Source organism: Thermobia domestica, chromosome 8 (assembly GCF_964235325.1).
Source record: "Thermobia domestica chromosome 8, izTheDome1.hap1.1, whole genome shotgun sequence".
Taxonomy (NCBI): Eukaryota; Metazoa; Arthropoda; class Insecta; order Zygentoma; family Lepismatidae; genus Thermobia; species Thermobia domestica.
In genome coordinates this window covers 248,061,794-248,083,391 of record NC_137461.1, presented here as the reverse complement: position 1 = coordinate 248,083,391, position 21,598 = coordinate 248,061,794, and the positions used below count along the sequence as shown (strand labels likewise).

The 21,598-nt window shown below is 36.6% G+C and overlaps 1 protein-coding gene across 1 annotated transcript in view; it reads right to left on the bottom strand.

Annotated features, from left to right (window-relative positions):
- The window catches only part of LOC145692536 (protein takeout-like), a 58,625-nt gene extending 42,114 nt beyond the window's left edge, over window positions 1-16,511 (bottom strand). Inside the window, exon 1 of the mRNA XM_081767844.1 lies at window positions 16,409-16,511. Coding sequence (XP_081623970.1) covers window positions 16,409-16,511 — 103 coding nt within the window. The remainder of the gene's footprint in view (window positions 1-16,408) is intronic.
- Between the last annotated feature and the right edge of the window lie 5,087 nt (window positions 16,512-21,598).

The window sequence follows — 21,598 nt, the reverse complement described above, 5'->3', positions numbered from 1 at the left end:
AAACTGAGTTTCTCATAAATGTTAATCGATACTGTAAATTTGGTGCAGATATGCTTGTGGGCAGTTTTCACATGCTTATTCCGCTAGGCCCTTTAAGTATTTATATTGGCTAATCAGTAAGCACGAGAATTTCCCTGGATTTTCACGTCATATTGAAAAATTCCCTTTTTCTCTTTCTGCTAAATTTACCTATGAAATTTCTCAAGATTACGAAAATTTCCCTCAAACTGCGAACACTGCTTGTTATTGCTACTGTACCCATGTAACTTTTACAGCATGAAACTAAAATATCAGGTTATCAGGAACATATTTTTTTCTTTAGCATAGCACAAATATAGCTTACTCCCTTTTCGAAAGCAAAATATAAAAAGTGTTCCTGGGATTCACTACTTCCGCTACTTGGAAATTATTTATCGTTTACTCGGATGTAGAATAACGTCGTGTCTTTGTCTTGCAATATTGTACCTCTCCCAACTTTCGACACTCTGCACAAAAATTTCTGGTTTTGCTCCTGGTTACAGTGTATACCTTATTAATGTAACTACAAACTTCAGTTTATATAATAATAATAATAATAATAATAATAATAATAATAATAATAATAATAATAATAATAATAATAATAATAATAATAATAATAATAATAATAATAAGCAATGGGTATTATATGAATATATGTAGAATATAATTGCTTGAGTTTAGCAGTTCAAGAGTTCGGCTTCTTTTTTCTTTCCTTTCTGTTTTTTCAGTGTGTACAGTACCTTAATAATATGCTCCGGGAATCTGAACTATTCAAACATTACTATGCTATAAATAAAATAATAACAAGAAAACTGCAGACTGGTTTATCATGCATACCGGTATGTAAACAAGAAAAACTTACTACGTTAATACAAAAATTATTTACATAATAAAGCTATCAAATTAAAAAAAAAAACTCATATAGTGCAAATAGAGAGGTCGCTATACTGCCCACTATCACATGAATCCAGGGATTTTATTACATCCAGGCACTAGACCATATTAAAAAAAAATCGATGGGCGGACGAGTATAGACATTATTGAACATGTCGAATGCAAGCATCATTAAAATTGTCATGCGTAAATTGAGGTAAATTAATAACATTGTTTTCGTCCAGTAAAAAAAATTCTAGGGAGGGCCAGCTTTACTACTGGGGGGAAGCACCCCCTGTCTTCCCTCTAGTACCGCCTATGGTGGTTTCGTTCAAGAGAAGAAGTGAAATATTGCATACGGAATTCAAGATGGGCACAAGTTCCTTCACAAGACGTCACGGACAAGGAGCCAATCAGAACGTTCAACGCGAACTGAGGCTATATGTTATTTTATATACCTTGGCGCCGAATAACGCACGATCGCCATGTGTTTTCTGTACGAGAAAGAACATAGCACTTCACGATGGAACAACGTGTTGCCATACTGAAAATATTACAAAATGGTTTCTCGTGGAGCAGATCTGAACCCTATTGAATATATGTGAGCCTCTGTTGCAAGAACATTGCGGGAAATCTAGTCGAACAATCCTCCACGATATCTATCTGCCTACATCATCTATCTATCTACCTATCTATATTGTAAAACTTTGTCTCATATGATTTTGGGTAGAGCAGTTAATAAAAAGAGCGTCCGGAATCGACTCCCACTACCAGTTTTATTATAAAACTTTTCCTTTATAAAAGTATTGTTACTAAATACTATACAAATTGATCTCCCTAGAATCAAGGTGAGTTATAGGTGGTCTTTGACCGTAAGGTCGCAGACAGGATCTCCAACACAGCCCCGTAGGCATTTTTGCCGATCCCAAACGTTTCAGCATTCTTGCCAATTTGATGTCGATAACATAATCCAAACAACCCCTGCGGGGCTTGTAATCCGTTCCTACTACTACTATGTACTACAACTACTACTACATATCTGTGGATCTATATAGTACAAGGGCAAATGTACTACTACTACTACTACTACATTTGCTGTGGATCTATATAGTACAAGGGCAAACTTATTTTAATAAAAGAAGTTTAATGAAAATTTTAAAACAATGATCGTTAAATCACTTTTTGAATATTATTTTTAATCTTATTTTAACGAAAGAAGTGTTATAAACATTTTTAAAAGTAGTAAAAAAACTATCCGTAGGCAGGATTCGAACCCTCGCCAAAACACTTTTGTTAGTAGCATGTTACGCTAGACCACTCGGCTACCAGAGCCGACAACAATTTATGTTTATTTTGTGCTATATGTAGATCATGTCTTGTGATATCGCATCTGTATCGACCAATCAGATCAGAGGATATGCTGAAACGTTTGGGATCCGCAAATATGCGCCCCGTAGCAGGCTAAGAGGAGTGGAATTAAGGAACCAATGCTCCGTAGCAAGCAGAGGCGGGTTAAGTGGCCAACAGAGCCCCGTATCAGGCTAAGCCAGGAGATAGGATAGGCGTAGTCCCGTAGCAGACTAGAGGCCTGGGGTTAGGTTACTCCAAGAGTCCCGTAGCAGACTAAAGGAGGGTCACCAGAAAACTGGTGTCGAGCACAGACAAAGGATATACTGACCGCAAACTCCGCGGCAAACTGGAAATTTCGGGAACAGTAGCGCCTCTGCACCAACGACGACGGAACTAATCAGTCGATCTGACGCCACCTTCGAGGCTTTGTCTCACTGGGCGCGGGTTAGGATACTAGCACGTGGTGGAAGAGTGGCTGCGAGCACACACAAAGGATATCCTTTGTCTGTGCAGACACTCGCAGCCACAGGAGGAATTTCTATATTTTTATTTAAAACTATTACTCTTTGGCTCCTTTACTTGCATTTGGGGAACAGCTTTTTATGTTGACGTATTTTGCAGAACTTGGGCAGTTTCAGTGAACTCGAAAAAAAAAGGGAAAAAAGGAAAATCTGATATATATATATATAAAGCTGGAAAGGAATGTCAAATCCAGAGGCAGTACAAGAAAAGCTGAACACAAGCTAGCTAATCATTCTGCACTGCGTCTAACACTTGTGATTCAAAGCAGACGAAAACAATCCCCTGGTTACTATGACAACCCATGACGTCACGTTCACAGACCGATGGCAGCGCCATCTCACCCGGGACGACACATCGTTCCACCCACCCCAGCGCTGATTGGCTCTTTCACTGTGCAGACGATAAAAACTGATTTCAATTGCACATATTGGAAGTTTGCGGTCTGTATATCCTTTGTCTGTGGTGTCGAGTTGCCTTCGTCCATCCAATTTATAGGGTCCTTTTGGGTGGCGGTGGCGCTGCTGATCTGATGTCGTCTTCTGCTCCATGGGAGGGGCCAGAAGCCGTCGTCTGCATGTGATTATATGTCCCTCTGGTGGGAGATCTTCTTGCCCAACCATGTGGTTGTGTTTGTAAACATTGAAGCGTGGAACTGCTTGTTTACGGCATCACATAGGATATTACAACATACATACATTTCTAATATTGATTAGGCTGAGTGCATTCTGTACGGGAGACCAAGATTCAATTGCCTTTCGAAACTCATGTGTTTTCGATACTATGTTAAAGTGTCGGTCCACATGTCCAACAGCCCTTGTGTTGAAAGGGACATTGAACGCAAAATAATAATAATAAAAAAACAACTGAATTATACATAGTACCTAGCAGTGACAAACACAATCGCCTTTAAAGAGTTTCATTTACCGAAACTTGACATTTCGCCTGTCCGTCCGTCCGTCCGTCCGGGAGACAATATATTTCAAGAAGTTCGATTCATCAAGTTTGACCAGCATATTGAGAGTCACAAGTTAAGAAACGAATTCAATGATGGAGGTGATACTAAAACCGGAAAAAAATTGGAAAATTCGCAAAATATCACGACTTTATGTGACTTACTGTTCGCCGAAATATATCTCCTTAAATCTTCCGAAATCCGAAATTTTTGGCCAATATCTGGAGAACTGTAGCCAGTTAGCCAGTGGTCACCGGTTACTATTTAGTACCAAAATATTCATCATCCTCTTAGGTAATAATCAACACCAATTTGATCTCTCTATGACTTAAGGTTCCCGAGATATGATTCCCTCAATCTCCGGAAATCGATTTTTTTTTCTTTTTTGCCAATATTTGGGGAACGGGAAGGTGACGCGAAAAATTCAATCACTTCTTTGAGGTAATTTTTGATGCTCTATCGAATGAAGGGGTCAAAACTGAAAAAAAAAAAAAAAAAACGGAAATAACAGACACACAGAGACATAGAGAAGTTAGTAATATACCATTTAAGTTAATTGAAAGTGATACAATTGGATTGTTTTCGTAAGAGAAAGACCACGAGTGAAGTGTATGATCAAATGTTCATGCTACATCAATCACTTCCCTGTTAAACAAGTATAGTTTTATTGAGAAACTGTACAGATATGTAGGTTGAGTTAGTAAGTTTTAACGGGGGTTCAGACCCAATGGACTTTCACGTGGATGTGCTCCTGTGTGATACAGAGTATGGATGACATTAATGAAGAGCAGGGGCGGATCCAGGACAGACTTCTGGAGGAGGGGCGGTGGGTTGTAATACTGCTACTTAGAGTTAGTTTTAAGAGCTCCAAACTCTGGGATGGGTTTTATTTATATATAAAATAAGAAGGTTTCCTCTTCTGGGCGGAGGGCAATTGCCCCGATTGCCCCTCCTGAATCCGTCCCTGGTAAAGGGATTAAAGTTGTAATGGGATAAGTATTCTTGGGACGCTTTCTTCATTACAGAAACACGATTCTTAGTCTCTATGACGCAGGGGTGCATTGACAGGGGAGTCCACAAAGTCCAAACCCCCTTTCAATTTCCAAATTAATTCAGAAAATATCACGTTATTTAAACCAAACTCCCTCAAATGGTATACACAAGAGACTACTACTTGTTTCTTGAAGTCGTGAGCAAGAATTGAAGTCAAGGCGCTAGAGTACGTAATTTCCTTAATTTTCTTGTTAAGGAAGGATATCGAAATTTTGTGTAAGTGATTTTTCGTTCTACACTAAAACTTCTTCATTCATCTCCACACTGATATTAGAACGGCTCTAGTCATTTTGCATTGCTCCTCCGTAATGTTAACATTCCCCTCTGTAGAGTACCTATTTAACACCAGGGACGGATCCAGGGGGGGGGGCGTGATCGGTGCAAACGTCCCCCCCAGAAGAGAAAACTTTCTTATTTTATATATAAATAAACCCATCCATAAAAAGTTTGGAGTTCTTAAAAGTAGCTCTATGTAGCACTATTACTACCGACCGTTCCTCCCTCAGAAGTCTGTCCTGGATCCATCCCTGTTTAACACGATACGTTTAATGAATCTTTTCCACATAATTCTTGAACAAATTATTATATTATTCTATTCTTATATTCTTGAACAATTCATTATACAGGGTGCGGCACGTAAAACCGGCCCGTCGTAATATTCTGGTATATTGTGTTTTTGGCAACACTTAAATAATTGGGCCCATATTCTTTGAGACGACAGTGAACAGTGACGTGTATATGGGAATCCTGGAGGAGTTTTATACACACTTGACCGAAGAGAAGCGTCAGTTATGTTACTTTCAGCAGGACGGTGCAACATGCCACATATCAGCTGCATCATTGTCCCTTGTGCATGAGATGTTTACACCAGAGAGGACAATCAGCAAAGGCTTGTGGCTTCCTCGGTCACCAGACTTGTCCACGTGTGACTTTTACTTATGGGGACTGTTAAAGGGAAGAGTATACGAAACAAATCCACACACAATTGAAGAACTCAAGACCAGGATCCAGGATGTCACCAATAGCACTACAACACAAGAACTGACATATATGAATCTCCTCAATCGTGCTCACATGTGTGTTGAAGTGGGCGGAGGACACTTTCAGCACCTGCTGTGAAGGTCAGTAGTCATATTCAATACATTACATTTCATTTTATGTGTTCACTTTACGGGCCGGTTTTACGTGCCGCACCCTGTATTTAACAAATCATACAGCGATTTTACAAAGTATTCGCTTATCTTTTCTTCCTTTGTAATGACTGGATTCAACTCCAACAGAAAAGGAAGAGCTACTTTAGTTACAAATATACTCGTTAGATGTCTCTTAGTATCAGTAACGCTAACTGAAAATTTAGAACTAAACTACCTCTAGTGGTCGGTAGCAGAACTTTCACATCTTAAGTGAATCTTTCTTATATGCTTAATAGATTGTTAAAAAGCAAATGAATCAGAAACAAAACAAATAAATTTAAAAAATAATCAGTTGTCCCACATGAAAAAACTTGTAGCAGTTGCTATTTATATGCAAAATTATACTCGAATCATGTGATTAATATTTACGATTTATCTATGTGTATCCGTCAGCTTATCTAGCTTGTTCATAATATGGAAAGCAATGCACACATACACTTAACACTATTGTGAATCTTGGATTATGACCACTCATATGAATCTATGTAAATAAATAAAATAAGTAAGTGGCTATATTACGTGCACACAATTAGACACGTAACCAGGAATTCGTAATGGGGGGGGGGTAGTGTCGGACTGGAGCTGTCAGAGATAGGCGGAGATGGAAACTTAGGGAGGCGCCTCATGAACAAATTTATGTAAACATTGTGTTTTTTTTAAATGACTTTTTAATTTGTTCACAGCATTAAGCATACACAGTTACACACAAAACGACTAGGACGAAATACCGTAAATGTTGCATGGCACAGAATAATATTACAATTACAGCCAACAAAGATGTAAGTGTAGGATGGGTTAATTAGCATAGTCTACCTATTCCAATACAAAGAGAACGAAAAAATATCATTAGGTACAATTGCACGACTATATTAAATTTCAGAGCATGAGTAATCGTTTAAAATCTCCTAAGCTTTTTGCTATTTCGCTTCCAATAACATCGCAATCTACATGAAAATTCTGACATATCCAGTATGAAAGAGCATTAAATTTTCCAGTAGACTATGTCCCAACAGTAATTTTAGTTTTGTTTTAATGATCTTCAACTTAATAAATAAGCACTCAAAAGTTACTGGGTTAGTTGGAAGAGCCATATCATATTTGTACACACAATATTGATTGCTATAATTGTTTTGATTTAAAGTCAGCTCATGCAAAAATGTAAACACACAGAGTACACAACTCTGGATTCGGCTGATCCTCATCTGTTTTGTTTTCACTCCATTCGTCTTCGTTTCCAGAATTAGTTGGGCACTGAACCACATCAAAGTCACTAGTTGAAGTTATCTTCAGATTCTTGAACACTGTGTGCTTGGGTTTTCTCGCGGTTCTCCCGTTTCCTCCCACCATTTCATTCATTTCTCATCATCACCATCTCCTTTAGCCTAGCCGGCAAAACCATGGGACATAAAACTTAAGGATTTCATTTCATTTTTTTTTCAGATTCTTGAAGTAATCTTTATAATGACCAACAAATTATTTGAGTTCTCGTGACAGGGTTCCTTTACACGCCTGTATTTTCTGCCAATGCCTTCAGGGCTGCATCTGGTAATCCATTTTTGTTGATTTCTACAAATCCCTTTGGATCCAAACAGGCACAATCTTCATTAAATCTTCACTTGGAATAAACCTCTCCTCAACACTTGTAAAAGCTGTGTCAAATTTTGTAGAAGGTTTCCACTTCGAACTTCTTCCACTTGACTTCTTCTTGCAAAGACGAATCTTCTTCAGAGTAGTTTTCATCAAAAAGTTTTTTTTTTTTTTTTTTTTTACGTCGATTCATTAAAAAGTGCTTTTACATCGAATCCTTTTCGTTGCAAAATCAGCATCCACCCTGAGATCAAATTCGTTTCCATCCCATTCTGTGTTAAGATTTTTCAAAAACATTTTAACGTTTCCATAGAGATGAGAAAATATCTCTATGAGTGATTTTAAAGTTGTTGCTAATGTTTAGTCCATTGTCTATTCCATTAAGTAGTCCATTTTTGGGGACAACGGGCAAGGGCACCGATTTCTCTGTAAATTTGGGGAGGCCCATTCAGATGCAGAAAGCATATATGAGGATTTTAAGACAAATTGCATTCAAATTATGCCAAATATTGTAAATTTACAAATACAATGAGGGGGCCCACATGAACTTTGGGGGGACATTCGGCACCCCAGGATCGGCGCCCTTGACAATGGGTAATTCGAAGTTAGTGTTGTAAGTGCAAATAGTTCTGTGTAAAGAGCTTCTGTCATTAGAGTTTCGAATTTCAACCATTTGTCTCATAAACGTTTTGCCCTTGCTGCTCTGTTCTCTTTGCACCACATGTGCATTGCATATAATGTTTTTAAATTAGAATATAAATAAATATTGGGCTATTGAGCCTTACCTTCAAATATAAAATATCCTGTTGCTCTAGCAAAATTTTAAACGTTAAATTTACACACTTTTCGTTCTTACAATGCAGACGATACACTGATCTAGTCAAAAGAGCGATTGTTATGTTTTAACCAAAATAAGCTTATAATTTCATAGGCCTAACTATTGAAAACTCAGCCAGACATAATATGAAGATGTTTCAAGATATGTTAAACGTAATTTAAGCATAATTTGTATATTAAAATTCTGAAAAAAAATATCAAAAATATTTCCATTTTTACCTACACATCTATGACTATTTTAACAAAAGAGACCCTGACCAAAGCTTAAAACCCACTTTATTTTAAATTATAATTTGTAACTGTTTCGGATATCTAGCATATCCTTCTTCAGATTCAGACAGAAAATTGGGCAGTGTCTCTTTTGTTAAAATAATCAATCCAAAGCCATGAATAGTCTTAATATCTATGACTACTTAAGTCAATTACATTAATAATATAAACAATAACACACAATATTCTTGCCTTAAGTAAAATCTACTTTCCTACTTGAGAACACGCAGGCGCCACTTACGTTGGGTCTCGACGTTAACACTATATCATTACAACAGTCAAATAACGGAACGAGAGAATGAGCCATACAACAGTCACAATGCGGCTTGTGATAATATTAGATCAGATCGAGTTGTTACATATCGTCCCATGAGAACCAGGGGAACGTAACTCCAAAAATCTGTTTTTGTTTTCTTCATGTTTGGACATAATTTTGAAAGCCCCACTTGGTGTAAATGGAATGTAATGCCATCTGTTCTCCTTGTCGATCATCTGTTGTAATGTAGCTCAATTACTATCTTATTAAAAACACATTTTTCTAAGAAAATAATATTTTTGTCCTCTCGCCTGTAAACCTCCGAAAATGGAGTTCTCATGCGACGATATCACCTAGGATATCTGGCAGTGCTGGCACAGCAACCTGACAGCTTATAGACTTTAAATAATATACGCAAACTTGCAATAATTCTATTATATGATATTTATTTTAAAGATGATAATGGAAATTTAAACTAAAATTGCCATGACTTCAACACAACTAAAGCCTGTTTTATTGTGACAAAGGGGCGCCATAAAAGGGTGGGCGCGGCCGGAGATTTCCGCCTCGCCACTCTGTCCAGTTCGACACTTTGTGGGGGGGGGGGGAGGAGGAGGCGTGACATGACATAGTGTGGTTATCACACCAGATGCTCAATTATTCTAAACTATTTTACTGGCAACATATATTGGTTCGTTTAGCCAGGATTTCGTAACGGAAGGAGGGCGTAACATGAAATACTAAGGTTATCACCAAGGGCTCGATCACTCTAAACTACAGTGAAACCTCTGAATAACGGACACCAATGGGACATAAATTTTTGTCCGTTACTGAGAGGTGCTCGTTACAGAGAGGTTAGAGAAATTTAGTTTCTCACAACTGTACTTGTATATAGTAATATACAGTTAATACATTATGTATGAGCCTAAGTACGTAAAATTCAATATGAAAATACTCTATTTGGTACGTATTTAAATTGCTAGTGGATGTGTTAATATATTCGTATACTGCAAAAGATAATGCGTATATGGTAATTTTCTTAAGCAGGCCCTACATGTCATCACCCTCTAAAAATCCATTAGTTCACATACCACCAATACTAAAAGTAAAAATAGCTTAGTAAGAGCATAGAATGGAACTAATTTGAATCTTACACCATTAAACTTCTGGGCAGTCACTTGTGGGGAAAAGACTTTTCTGTCTACTGTAATATATCGCAGAACTTAGAGTAATTCCTGTCCGTTATTCAGAGGTTATTGAAATGTTTTGGGGAAAAAAGGCTTGCCCGCGTCCGTACCTTAGAATGTCTGTAAAAGAGAGGGTTTTGTTTCGTAATTGAACGTATAGATTTGCCGGGACAAAAGGGAGGTTTCAGTGTATTTTATTGGCAACATATATTTGTTTGTTAGGACAATAAACTGAAGATATGTTAGTAAGTATTTTAGTAACAAACTATGAAGATACCTTGAGTAAAAGAATATAAAAAAAGTATTGGAAAAGATTTTACAATATCTACCTTCCTTCCTCTGTTCATTCAAATATAACAATTTTTCTTTCATTATGATTTCAACCATTATAAAAAGTATAGACCTGCGTTCCTTTCTCTGTTGAATCAAATATTAACAGAATTTCCTTTCCACGTATTTTTTTTTTTTTTTACTTTTGTTTTTATTATTCCGCCAACTACTGTCTGTTCAAAATCACAAGTTAAAGGAACAGTAGAAAAGTCTTTCTGAAATAACATGTTTTGATACTACAGAGAAGAGATGACGAAAATTATGATAAACTTATTCTTCACTATTGCAGAACTTCACTGTTTTCAGTTGAAAGCTTAGAATTTCCCTTACTTGTAGCAGAAATTCTTAGAATTCCGTAACTTTTCTAGAAATTTCAAATTCCATGACTTTTTCTGGATATCCCGCTCATTCGCCACCATGTATTAACGAGTACAAGTAATTTGGCTAATGCATTCCTCGTAAGACTGGAGTGGACTGCAGTAACCAAACGCTTGCTGTCACTTTTTATTTTTAACGCTGATTATTCTTTTTCTCGTTTCTTTTTCGTGTCATCCTTCCTTGTTTTTTTTTCATTTCTGGCTTCGAAGGGGGCGGGATTCGCCCCCCCCCCTGGCTATGTGCCTGCACATAATATGAAGGAATTTGGTTTCTAATAAAATGGTTATTTTTTTAGTTTTACGTCACAAAGTTATGCTCCATAGGTTAAAGGAGATAAATTGTTAATGAAAGTAAATGATTGTGGAGTTAATTTGTTGTGCTCCACCAACTAGAACCGAACCCAGGACCATGTACATAAAGGGCACATGCACTAGCCATTTGACCAGTGGGAAAGGCTAGTTTGATTTATATGGCGTGATATTTTCTCAAATAATATTAAAATCGGAAGTGCGGTAGATTTATATCCCTTTCGATTTTAGTAGAGAGATTAGGGCCTTTGCAACTCCAGCATGTCAGGTTAGATTAGGTTAATTTAGGCTAGATTAGGTTATACGTTGGGTCAGTTTAAGTTCCCTTAGGTTTGGTCTTTAATTCCTTAATCTTCTTAGAGACAATTAACCTGAGAGTTGGGTGGAAATGGTGTACATTCTTGGAACCTTAGTTGATTGATTGCAGAAAACAGCTACCTATTACCTGTTTTCCCCTATAGTAATCAATGTTAAAATCGAAAATCGTTGATCTCTAGCACTTCTAGTTTGAATATTACCTTCATTAACTATCTATCAACCAACACACTATGAAGGCGTACTTACCGAGCCTTGCCTTTCCAAGTCAGTTTATCAGACCAACTTTACTGCACAGCAAAAGCTATTTGGCCACAAAGAGACAAGCTTTTCCGGTCTACGCGGAACTCATAAAATTGTCATGGTGTTGTACCAGAAAACGCCAACTGGAAATCTTCGTAGCAAGCCGTGAGTATCTACAGTAGTTCATAACAGACTCACTAGAGATGATTCCATACCGGGACCAAGAACCTGGGGAAAACCTGCATATCATCTGAAAGCTCTTGCCATGAGAAGTACGAAACCCTTTTCAAATCACGGGCAAACCCGCAATCTGACCCTATAAGGAGCCACTTTGTTGGTGTTTCTGCCCCTATGGCATATTGCACAGAAGTAAAAATGAATGTTACACGATGCATCACGCTTAAACACCTGAGCCCATCATGTTACTTTTTGGCTCATTGCTAGAATGTGGTTCGGGAAAGGGTTTGATAATATCACTTTGCACCCAGAGGTACTCATTTGGTCAGTGTTGCCAATAAATTGTAAGTACAATGTGGCGGATGGTTTCTGTACCACTGGATGTATATCCATGAAACACGGCATAAACGCCATTCGTCACTAGAGAAAATATACTGTGGGCATATTTTTTTCAAGGACCCAGCCTGTCAGTGTTGCCAACCAAGTGAACGAATGAGAAGTAAAACAAGTTCTGTTCGATGAGACGTTTGGCAGAAACATCACACGATACTGTGACCCATACTAGGTTTGTAGTATGTTAGTGTGAACCCACAAGCACCCATGTTGTCCGTGTTTCCAACCATTCTAAAATACATTTCCTCGAAAGGTTGCCTAACCATTGCATGCATAAAGACAAAACTTGGCAAAAACATTATTCGACACAGCAACAAACATGCTGTGGTTTTTACCATTCCCCAAGCATCCCAATTTGTCAGTATGTCAGTCTGTATGTCAGCTGTAGACAGTCTAATTATGTTCCTCCAATGCTGTAGACTTCATGCAACACTGCCACACTGGGGTGTTTAAGAGACGGGGACACTTATACTATGTTTTTCATTCTTCAATGCTCCTTCAGTCACATATGTTATAGTTGTATTTGTCACGCTATTTTCAACATTGTTATGTTTACACTTGGTTGGCAACACTGAAAGCCTAGAATGGATGAGAGACGTCACGCTCAACGTCTTTTTGCTATAGTGTCGTTTATGCACCAAGCTTCGTGTATAAACGTCTCATGGAACGGAAAATGTTTTACTTCTCATTTTTTCACTAGGTTGGCAATACTGACAGACTGGAATCCTTGGGAGAGGAATACATCCAAAATATATTTTCTCTAGTGACGACTGATGTTTGTGCCACGTTTCACGGATATTCATCCAGTAGTATAGAAACCATCCGCCACATTGTATTTACAATTCATTGGCAACACTAACCAAATGATTATGTCTATGTACAAAGTGATATTATCAAACCCTTTCCCGAGTCACGTTCTAGCAATGAGCCAAAAAGTAACATGATGGGCTCAAGCGCTTACACTTGATGCATCGTGGAACATTCATTTTTATTTCTGTCCAATATGGCATATATAAGGGCACAATCACCAACAAAGTGGCTCCTTATAGGGTCAGGTTGTAGGTTTACCTGTGATTTGAAAACGGTTTCTTACTTCTCATGGCAGGAGCTTTCAGACGATATATAGGTTTTCCCGAGGTTCTTCGTCCCGGTATGGAATCATCCCTAGTCAGTAGAAGTTGCAGGTATCCTTAACCATGTCAACAAATTAAAGATTACCACAAACCATTCATACCTGCGAACATTATACTATATGCGTACAAGATTATACGAGTGAAGACACAGCACGTACTTTACCGCGTAATAATGTCAAGAAGGAAGAAATAGTAATAGCTAGGGCCCGGAAGTTGAGGAAAAATCCTCTTTTCTACGAGTGCCCAAAGAGGAGGGTTAACATTATATATGTTCATTTTGAGTCATTATAGGCCAGAAAATGGTGAATTTTATTTGTCATTTTTTTTGCCTTTTTCCGCGTTTTGTTTTGTTTATTGGTCTCTCTTTTTTTAAGTTTTTCATATGTCTTAACGTCTTTTTTTGCAGTTCATCTTTCGACAATAAATTTACTGGCCATTACCCACCACCTCTTAAACATCTTTTTTTTTTTTTTTTTTTTTTTTTTTTTTTTTTTTTAATAAAGAAAATTCCAATGATAAGACATTCTTCAACAACTGGACTAATAAGGCCAGATCTGCACACACACAAGTCAGATAAGAAGGCGTAACAATGTCCCCAAGCAAGAGAGGGTGAGGATAGGGAAGTTTTCCTATTTTAATTTGTACTGCAGTTTGTGGAAGGACAGACCGTTAACCTACCAGAAGCTTGAATTTCTTGAGCATTATATTAATTAAATATAAAATTCTAATTAAATTGGGCCTTATTTTTACATCCTTTTTTTCAGTTTTAGGTCTTTTTTTTAAAGATGTTTTTAGGTATTTTTATAGGTCCTTTTTAGGCAATTTTTAGGTCTTCAACTTCCGAGCTCTAGAGGTAACTATGTTAGAGGCTATTGAATTATCAAGAAACGAACAAAGACATAGACATAGTCTGCAATTCATTTATTATTTCAGATGATGATGTTTCATTACAACAGGAGATAATTCTCTCTGTTTTACCTTATCCAGTAATATCTTATAATATTGTTTACTCATGAAGAATAACTTTCAACGCTTGTATTCAATTCTCGATCACCAACTCTTCCAATTTCATGTGATGAACGCATTTTTTTTTTTCATTTTGGAGTAGAAAATCATAGTTTAAATTAATGTCCATAGCTGGAGCTGCTTTTCGGATCTATCCACATGACCAGTAACGGTGTATTGATAAGTCCACAAATGGGAGTGAATTAAAAAAATGGTCTAATCAAAAACACATATTGAGTACAAAAGTTTCAGAAAATGTCCTTTAAAGCAGCAATCACGTAAGGTCGCTCAAAGGAATGTTAACGTTTGTAAAATACTTAGAAAGGTAAAAGTGAAAAAGTATTTTTACGTACTTTCGAAGATCATTTCGAATTATCTATTCGAGTCTAGCAGAAAATCTCATTGCTATGAATCCATGAACAGCAGGAGATGCACAAACCAAATTTAAAAAGTTGATTCCAGTATTAAACCAAGTGTTGGAAATCTTAGATGTTTTCACTCAGAAGCAAATGAGAAAATGTTATCATCGCCAATTCCTTCACGTTTTTTTTACATCTAATAAGTATTTAAAGAATCTTATAAACATTGACAGGAAAAGGAATCGTAATCTCTAGTAATCACGAAAATAATGCAAATTAATGACGTATCTCTTAGAGACACTGCAAAAAGCATAACAAAAATTCTTAAACACACACAAGAAACAATTGTGTAACATAGAACCCCCTAATCCTGACGGAACACTCAAATTGGCCTATATTATTTGAAAAAGAAACAAATAATTCTTGAACAACAAATAAGAATAGAAGATTATTGTTCGTAGTGACCACTTAGCACAGGTTGGTGCGTAATTTCGCACATTTATTTTTGTGTGTATAAACCATTTTTCCGTGCTTCTTGCATACGGATGTATCCCGCGCGGATTCACCAGTACACCCTGTTCCAAACCCAATAAATACAATTGAGTAGCTCGAAGGAAGACAATGGTAAAAACACCATGTCCGGTGAAATTGAGTTATTAGGTGGAATGCGTTGGGATTAAACCACCATAGAATAATGAAATGAAATGAAAATGTCTTTATTGAAGCGGGCGAGGTTCAGCCATGGCTGCTCTACCACCTAACCCTTGTCAAAAGAATACAATATTAAACATTACACATCAAAAGGAACAGAAAAAAAACTTTAAAAAAATACAAGTAAAAGAATAAATCAGAAAATAAACAAGTGACATATGCAATAAAAAGTATCGATATTGTTGGATTTAGCTAAGCTTTTACATAAAACTGTACATGTCGTAAGTGCCAGAGGCCAGTCGCTGGGATTTCATCAAATGTGATTTTAATGAATTTCGAAATGAATTAAATGACTTTATTTCCGTGAGAGCTTTTGGTATCGCATTCCATACTCTCGGACCTGCTCTAGAAAATGATCCTTGCACTATCTTCAGTTTAAGTCTTTGTACATTGAATTTCTCACTGTTACGCGTAACGTGAGAGTGAATTTGTGACCGCTTTGTAAATTTACAATATAAATATTGTGGGGATTGAGTTTTAAGGATTTTATATATCAGACAACTATAGCGTAGGTATCTTCTTCTCGACATTGTTAAAATGTCGTTTCTATTTAGCACTGGTAGGATATGTTCTAATTTCTTTAAGTTAAAGGCAAACCTAATACACGAGTTCTGTATTTTCTGTATAGTTTTAGAATTGTAAACAGAGAGAGATGGTCCATATACAGCGTCACAGTAGTCTAATAACGGTAAAACAAGAACTTGTATGAGATATAATTTCATAGACTGAGATAGAAAGTCTTTGGCTTTGTAAAGTCGACGTAATAAAGTAATAGCTTTATTACACTGAGTAGATATATGATTATTATAGTTTAATTCCTTATCCAATATGAGTCCTAAGCTTTTCACATGGGTAGAGTAAGAAATATAAGTGTCCATAATTTTTATTTTTAGATCCGATGCCTTGATTTTACTCAACTGTTGTGAGGTTCCTATAATCGTAAATGTACACTTACTTGGGTTGATGGCAAGACCGTTATCAGTACACCATTCAGATACAGAGGTCAAATATCTATTAACAAGTTCTACAGTTTGTTCAATATTTTGTGGTGATGACATGATGCAAAGTTGTGTGTCATCCGCGTAGCAATGCACAGTAGAGTATTTAATGGAATCTATGAGATCAGCAATGTAAATAGAAAATAAAAGGGGACCCAAGATTGATCCTTGAGGTACTCCTTTGTTTATAACGAGTGCCGAAGATAAGGGATTTTGAGCTGTCCTAAGATATACTTGTTGCTTCCTGCCTAGTAAGTAGCTTTCAATCCAGTTTATGACGGTATCAGAAAATTTATAATACCTTAGTTTAGCCAACAACAGGTTATGATTAACTAGATCAAAGGCCTTGGCTAGATCTAAGAGGACTATGATTGCAACTTGAGAGTTATCAACTGCGTTTAATATCCCATCTGTTACCTCGAGCATCGCACTGACAGTACTATGATGCTTACGAAAACCGGATTGAATAATAGGGATAATATTATTATGATTTACATAGTCGTATAATTGCTGGTTTACTAATTTTTCTACGATCTTTGACATTATTGGTAAGATACTAATTGGACGTAGCTCGTTTAAGGAAGTTACGCGGGGTTTCTTTGGTAGCGGTACCACTTTTGCTGTTTTCCAGGCAGTAGGAAAGCAGCCGTTAACTAGTGAATAATTAATTATTTTCGTTAGAGGTGATAGTATGAATGGCAACGCTAATTTGATCATTTTAGTGCTTATTGCATCAAGGCCAGCTGAGTTAGATTTTATGCTGTGTACCGCCTTTCTCACATCGGATTCATTTATTGGGTTAAATAGAAATGTTGTCTGTAGCTGTGGATGTTTTTTTAGACAGAAATTTCTTAGTTTGATTGTCAACTCTCTCAGAATTAATAGGAGGCAAACCAGGAAGACTGACGAAATGATCATTAATAACATTTGGATCATTGATTTCACTGGAAAGTGCTACATCATTGTTTCTGTTACAAAGACCCAGCTCTTGTATTACTTTCCATTTGTCTTTAACTGCAGTGCAGTTTTTAATACGATAAGAGAAGTAAGCAATTTTTTCTTGTCGAACCACTGACGTTGTAAAGTTCCTAAGCCTTTTAAACTCTTCCCAATCTTGTTGGGTTTTGGTACGCTTGAACTTAAGATGTGCTCGATCACGCAATTTCATTAATAGCTTGGTATTACTTGAGAGATATGGGAGTTTAGTTTTAGAAAGCTTGATCTTTTTAATAGGAGCATGTACATCGAATATATGTGTTAATGCGTCCTGTACAAAGGAAACCTTACCGTCTACTGTTTCAAATGACTCAATGTTTTCCCAGTGTATGTATTGAGTATCGCTAAAGAAAAGATTTTCATCAAAACTACCATAATCTCGACAGCTAAGAATTTCAGGTTTCGGGCTAGGCGGTTTATTAATATCAAGAACCATGTATATAACACAGTGATCAGAATTTCCAATAGGGGGACTAACACCATGCAACGCCAGTCTGTCTCTGTTATCAGTAACAATAACATCTAACAAAGATTCACTTGTTTCAGTTATCCTAGTAGGCTCATTAATTATTTGAATAAGATTTAACCTATTTAATATTGAGTTTAAATATACCGTTTCAGGTTTGTTTATGCAAGTTTGGTCACAGTTCAGGTCGCCAATTAAATACAGAGAATCGACCTGTGGATAGAGCTCGATGACAATATCTTCAATAATTGATAGTGAAGTATATGATATATTGGGTGATCTGTATAATGCAGCAAAACCTATTGAATAAGAGTTTATTTTTACAGTAAAGTTAAGAAATTCTATGTTTGGTCTCTCTAATCCGTCACCAGAGCTGGATGCAAAAGTCATAAGTTCTAGGTTTTTAAGATAATATACTACTATCCCCCCACCTCTGCCCGTGTCTTGTCGTAAAACGGAATACCCTTGTACATCAATTTGTTCAGTATTAACAGATTTATCTAACCATGATTCAGTTACAATAAATATAGCACATTCATTCGTAGCGATAAGAGATCTTACTTCATCAATTTTCGGAAGAAGTGAGCGAACATTAGCATGCATAACGGTAAATTTTCTTTTGACATCTGCAGGTATTGTGCATACCACAGCACGGTTTCTGTTAATAACAGAGAGGTCAAGAATATGAGAATGTCCAGTAGAGTTACCCATAGTCGTACTCATAGTTACATTTATGACATACGGTACGTATTATGTATATTATAATATCTAACCCAGTGATTATCCTCCTGGCACTTACCTCAGATATGAGACAGAAGTTTGTAAAATATTTTGAACTTCTTACATTTTCCCGAGAATTCATACTTAGTAAGCTTAAGACACAATAAAACAATTTAAACGATATTACATAGTAAGAACGTAAAAAGCAGTAATGAGACATTTTGTGAGTATCTACAGTACAGTTGCAGTCAGGCTGCAAATGAACAAGGGCTTCCGTCGGTGGCTTAGATTGAGAAAACGGGCACAGATCATGGAAACCACAAGCAACAACACTATAACATTTTAGATACAATGCAACACACTCACTAAATAAAGAATATAAGCACACAACGTATAAGATATTCACTATATATGAAACACGCTCCAGTTTATTGTCCATTTTCGAGCAAACGTTTTCGTAATAATGTTTTAAGCATGATTGTCTGCACATAATGAATATTAAAGAGTAAGTTATTTTGCACAGAAAGTTGCTGGTAATAAAAGCAGTCAAAACGAGATAATGTACAAAGGGGGAGTCAGTTTTTACACACAGAGGTAGTACTTCTGCCTTGCACTTTATAAGAAGGACGGCACTAACCATTGGTTAAAAAAAAATAGTGAAATAAAAATATAATAATAATAGAAAGAAACATAAAAGCACTTCCCAGTTTTGTTCTTCTGTGTAATTACACCGACTGAAGTTCCTTAGCTGTGGTTATGAAATGCTTTACCTTGTCTTTTATGATGACGATTTTCCCATCCTGTGTATATACGTCCCTTGTACCGAATTTCGTTGTCGCCATCTTAAGGAGTTGTAATCTTGACTGGCACAGATCTTCTCTTATGGTGATTCCGCTGGATTTTAGTTTCCTTTTGTTTCTAAAGACCAAAGCTCTGCTTCTGTAGCTCGTGAACTTAACAATAATAGGCCTTGTTTTGCCACGAACTTTAGGACCAATTCTATGAGATCTGCAGATATCCGTAGGCTCAAGTTTAATTCCTAGTTTAGTCTCGAAGACTGACAAGGAAACGTTATCTGTATTTTCTTGTTCTTTTTCAGGCACTCCGAAAATTCTTATACTGTTTCTCCTTTGGTATTGTTCAAGTTCAACTACACTTTCTTCCAGAGAAGCGATTCTATTTTCTTTTTCCGTCAACTTGGATTTCAGCTCTGACACTGAAGCCTTCATTTCTTCTACTACTTCTGTATTAAAATCGATAGTTTCTTTTAGTTTCTGCACCACAACTTTCGTTACTGTCTCAATAATAGCTTCTATAATCACATTTGTTACTTCCGGTGTTTGTACTGCTGCCTTCACTTCACTACAGATTTGTTTCATAAAGTCTTCTTTTGATGGACTTGACGCCTTTGTATCGCGTGGAGTTGTTGAGCCTTTAGGTGGCATTTTGTAAATAGGTATTAGTAACAACAAAAAGAAAGAATAGTATGTAGGTAGTTTACTTTCGTAAATGTGTCAACAGATGGCACAAGAAGCTGGTTTGACATGTGTCATTACATTGAATTGCATGGGAATATTGAACCAAATTCCTAGTTTACTGGAAAGTTAGAGCATGTGACATACCATGATGTTTCCCCGAGCCACTAAATTTTTGGTTGGACTGACTATCTGGTACAGGTTGTTACATTTTTTTTTTACATGAATCACATACCAGCTTACAAACATATAATTCAATACGAGATTACTTGAGTAGCGCTAAGAAAATTAACCGTAGAATGTATTAGAGTATAATTTAAAACAAGAAAAGTGTTTTTCATTCAGTTTGACATTGTAAACCAATAATTCTCTTCTTCAAGATTATTTGATGCATACTAAGTCATATATTGAATTTTCTTCTTTTTCTGTTTATACAGTCCATGAATATAGATTATAGTATGGTTAAAGTTTTATCAAAATACAAGATATGTAGAATTTTAGTCCTCTACCATTCATAGTTATCAAAACATCATTGTCAATATTAATAAACTTCTTTCTCATGCATAGAATTTCAATCCGTCGGGTGGCCTCACAATTTCAATTAAATTCCCAACAAAAGGGATGATTTGACCCACTTCCCATAACGTAGAACTTCCTGCTAATTCTCTTTCGTGATTTTTTTCCCTTAAATCACACTTCTCTTCCTCGTCAAAACCAACGAAGCTTTATAAACACCAATGTTTTCCCGTATCTTCAACGATAATCTCTCTCGTATTGTCGCTGCTACCAGGTAGTGCTCAGTGTCACAATCAGCCCCTCTAAACTACCGGACATCAATTATGCTAGATTGCCTTCTTCTATCTACTAAAACGTAATCAATTTGATTATGTGTTTTTCCGTATGGTGATGTCCAAGTGTATTTATGAACGTTGCAATGTGGGAATTTTGTACTCTTCACTATTAGGTTTTTGGATGTTGCAAAGTTTACGAGTCTAACACCGTTGTCATTACTTTCCATATGCAGACTTTCGTTCCCTATAATCGATTTGAAAATATCCTCTCGTCCTACTTTCGCATTGAAATCCCCTAATAGAATTTTCATATGGTATCGCGGGAGTTGGTCAAATATCCGTTCCACTTCTTCGTAAAAGCTGTCTTTTATATCGTCATCCTTATCTTCAGTTGGGGCATGTACATTTAAAACAATAATATCACACCACCGTCCCTTAAGAGTAATGAAAGAAAGTCTGTCAGTAACAAATTCAACCCGTTTAATTGCTGGTAATATACGTTTATGAACGAAAAACCCTGTTCCTAACTGGTGATTTTTATTCCCTTCCCCGTAAAAGAACGTAAACTTTCCGGAATTCACAGATCCATTTCCTTCCCACCTAACTTTCTGAACTCCTACTAAGCCCATCCTGTATTTCTCTAACTCACTCGTTACGGATTTTAACGCGCCTGCCCTATAAAGACTCCTACTATTCCAT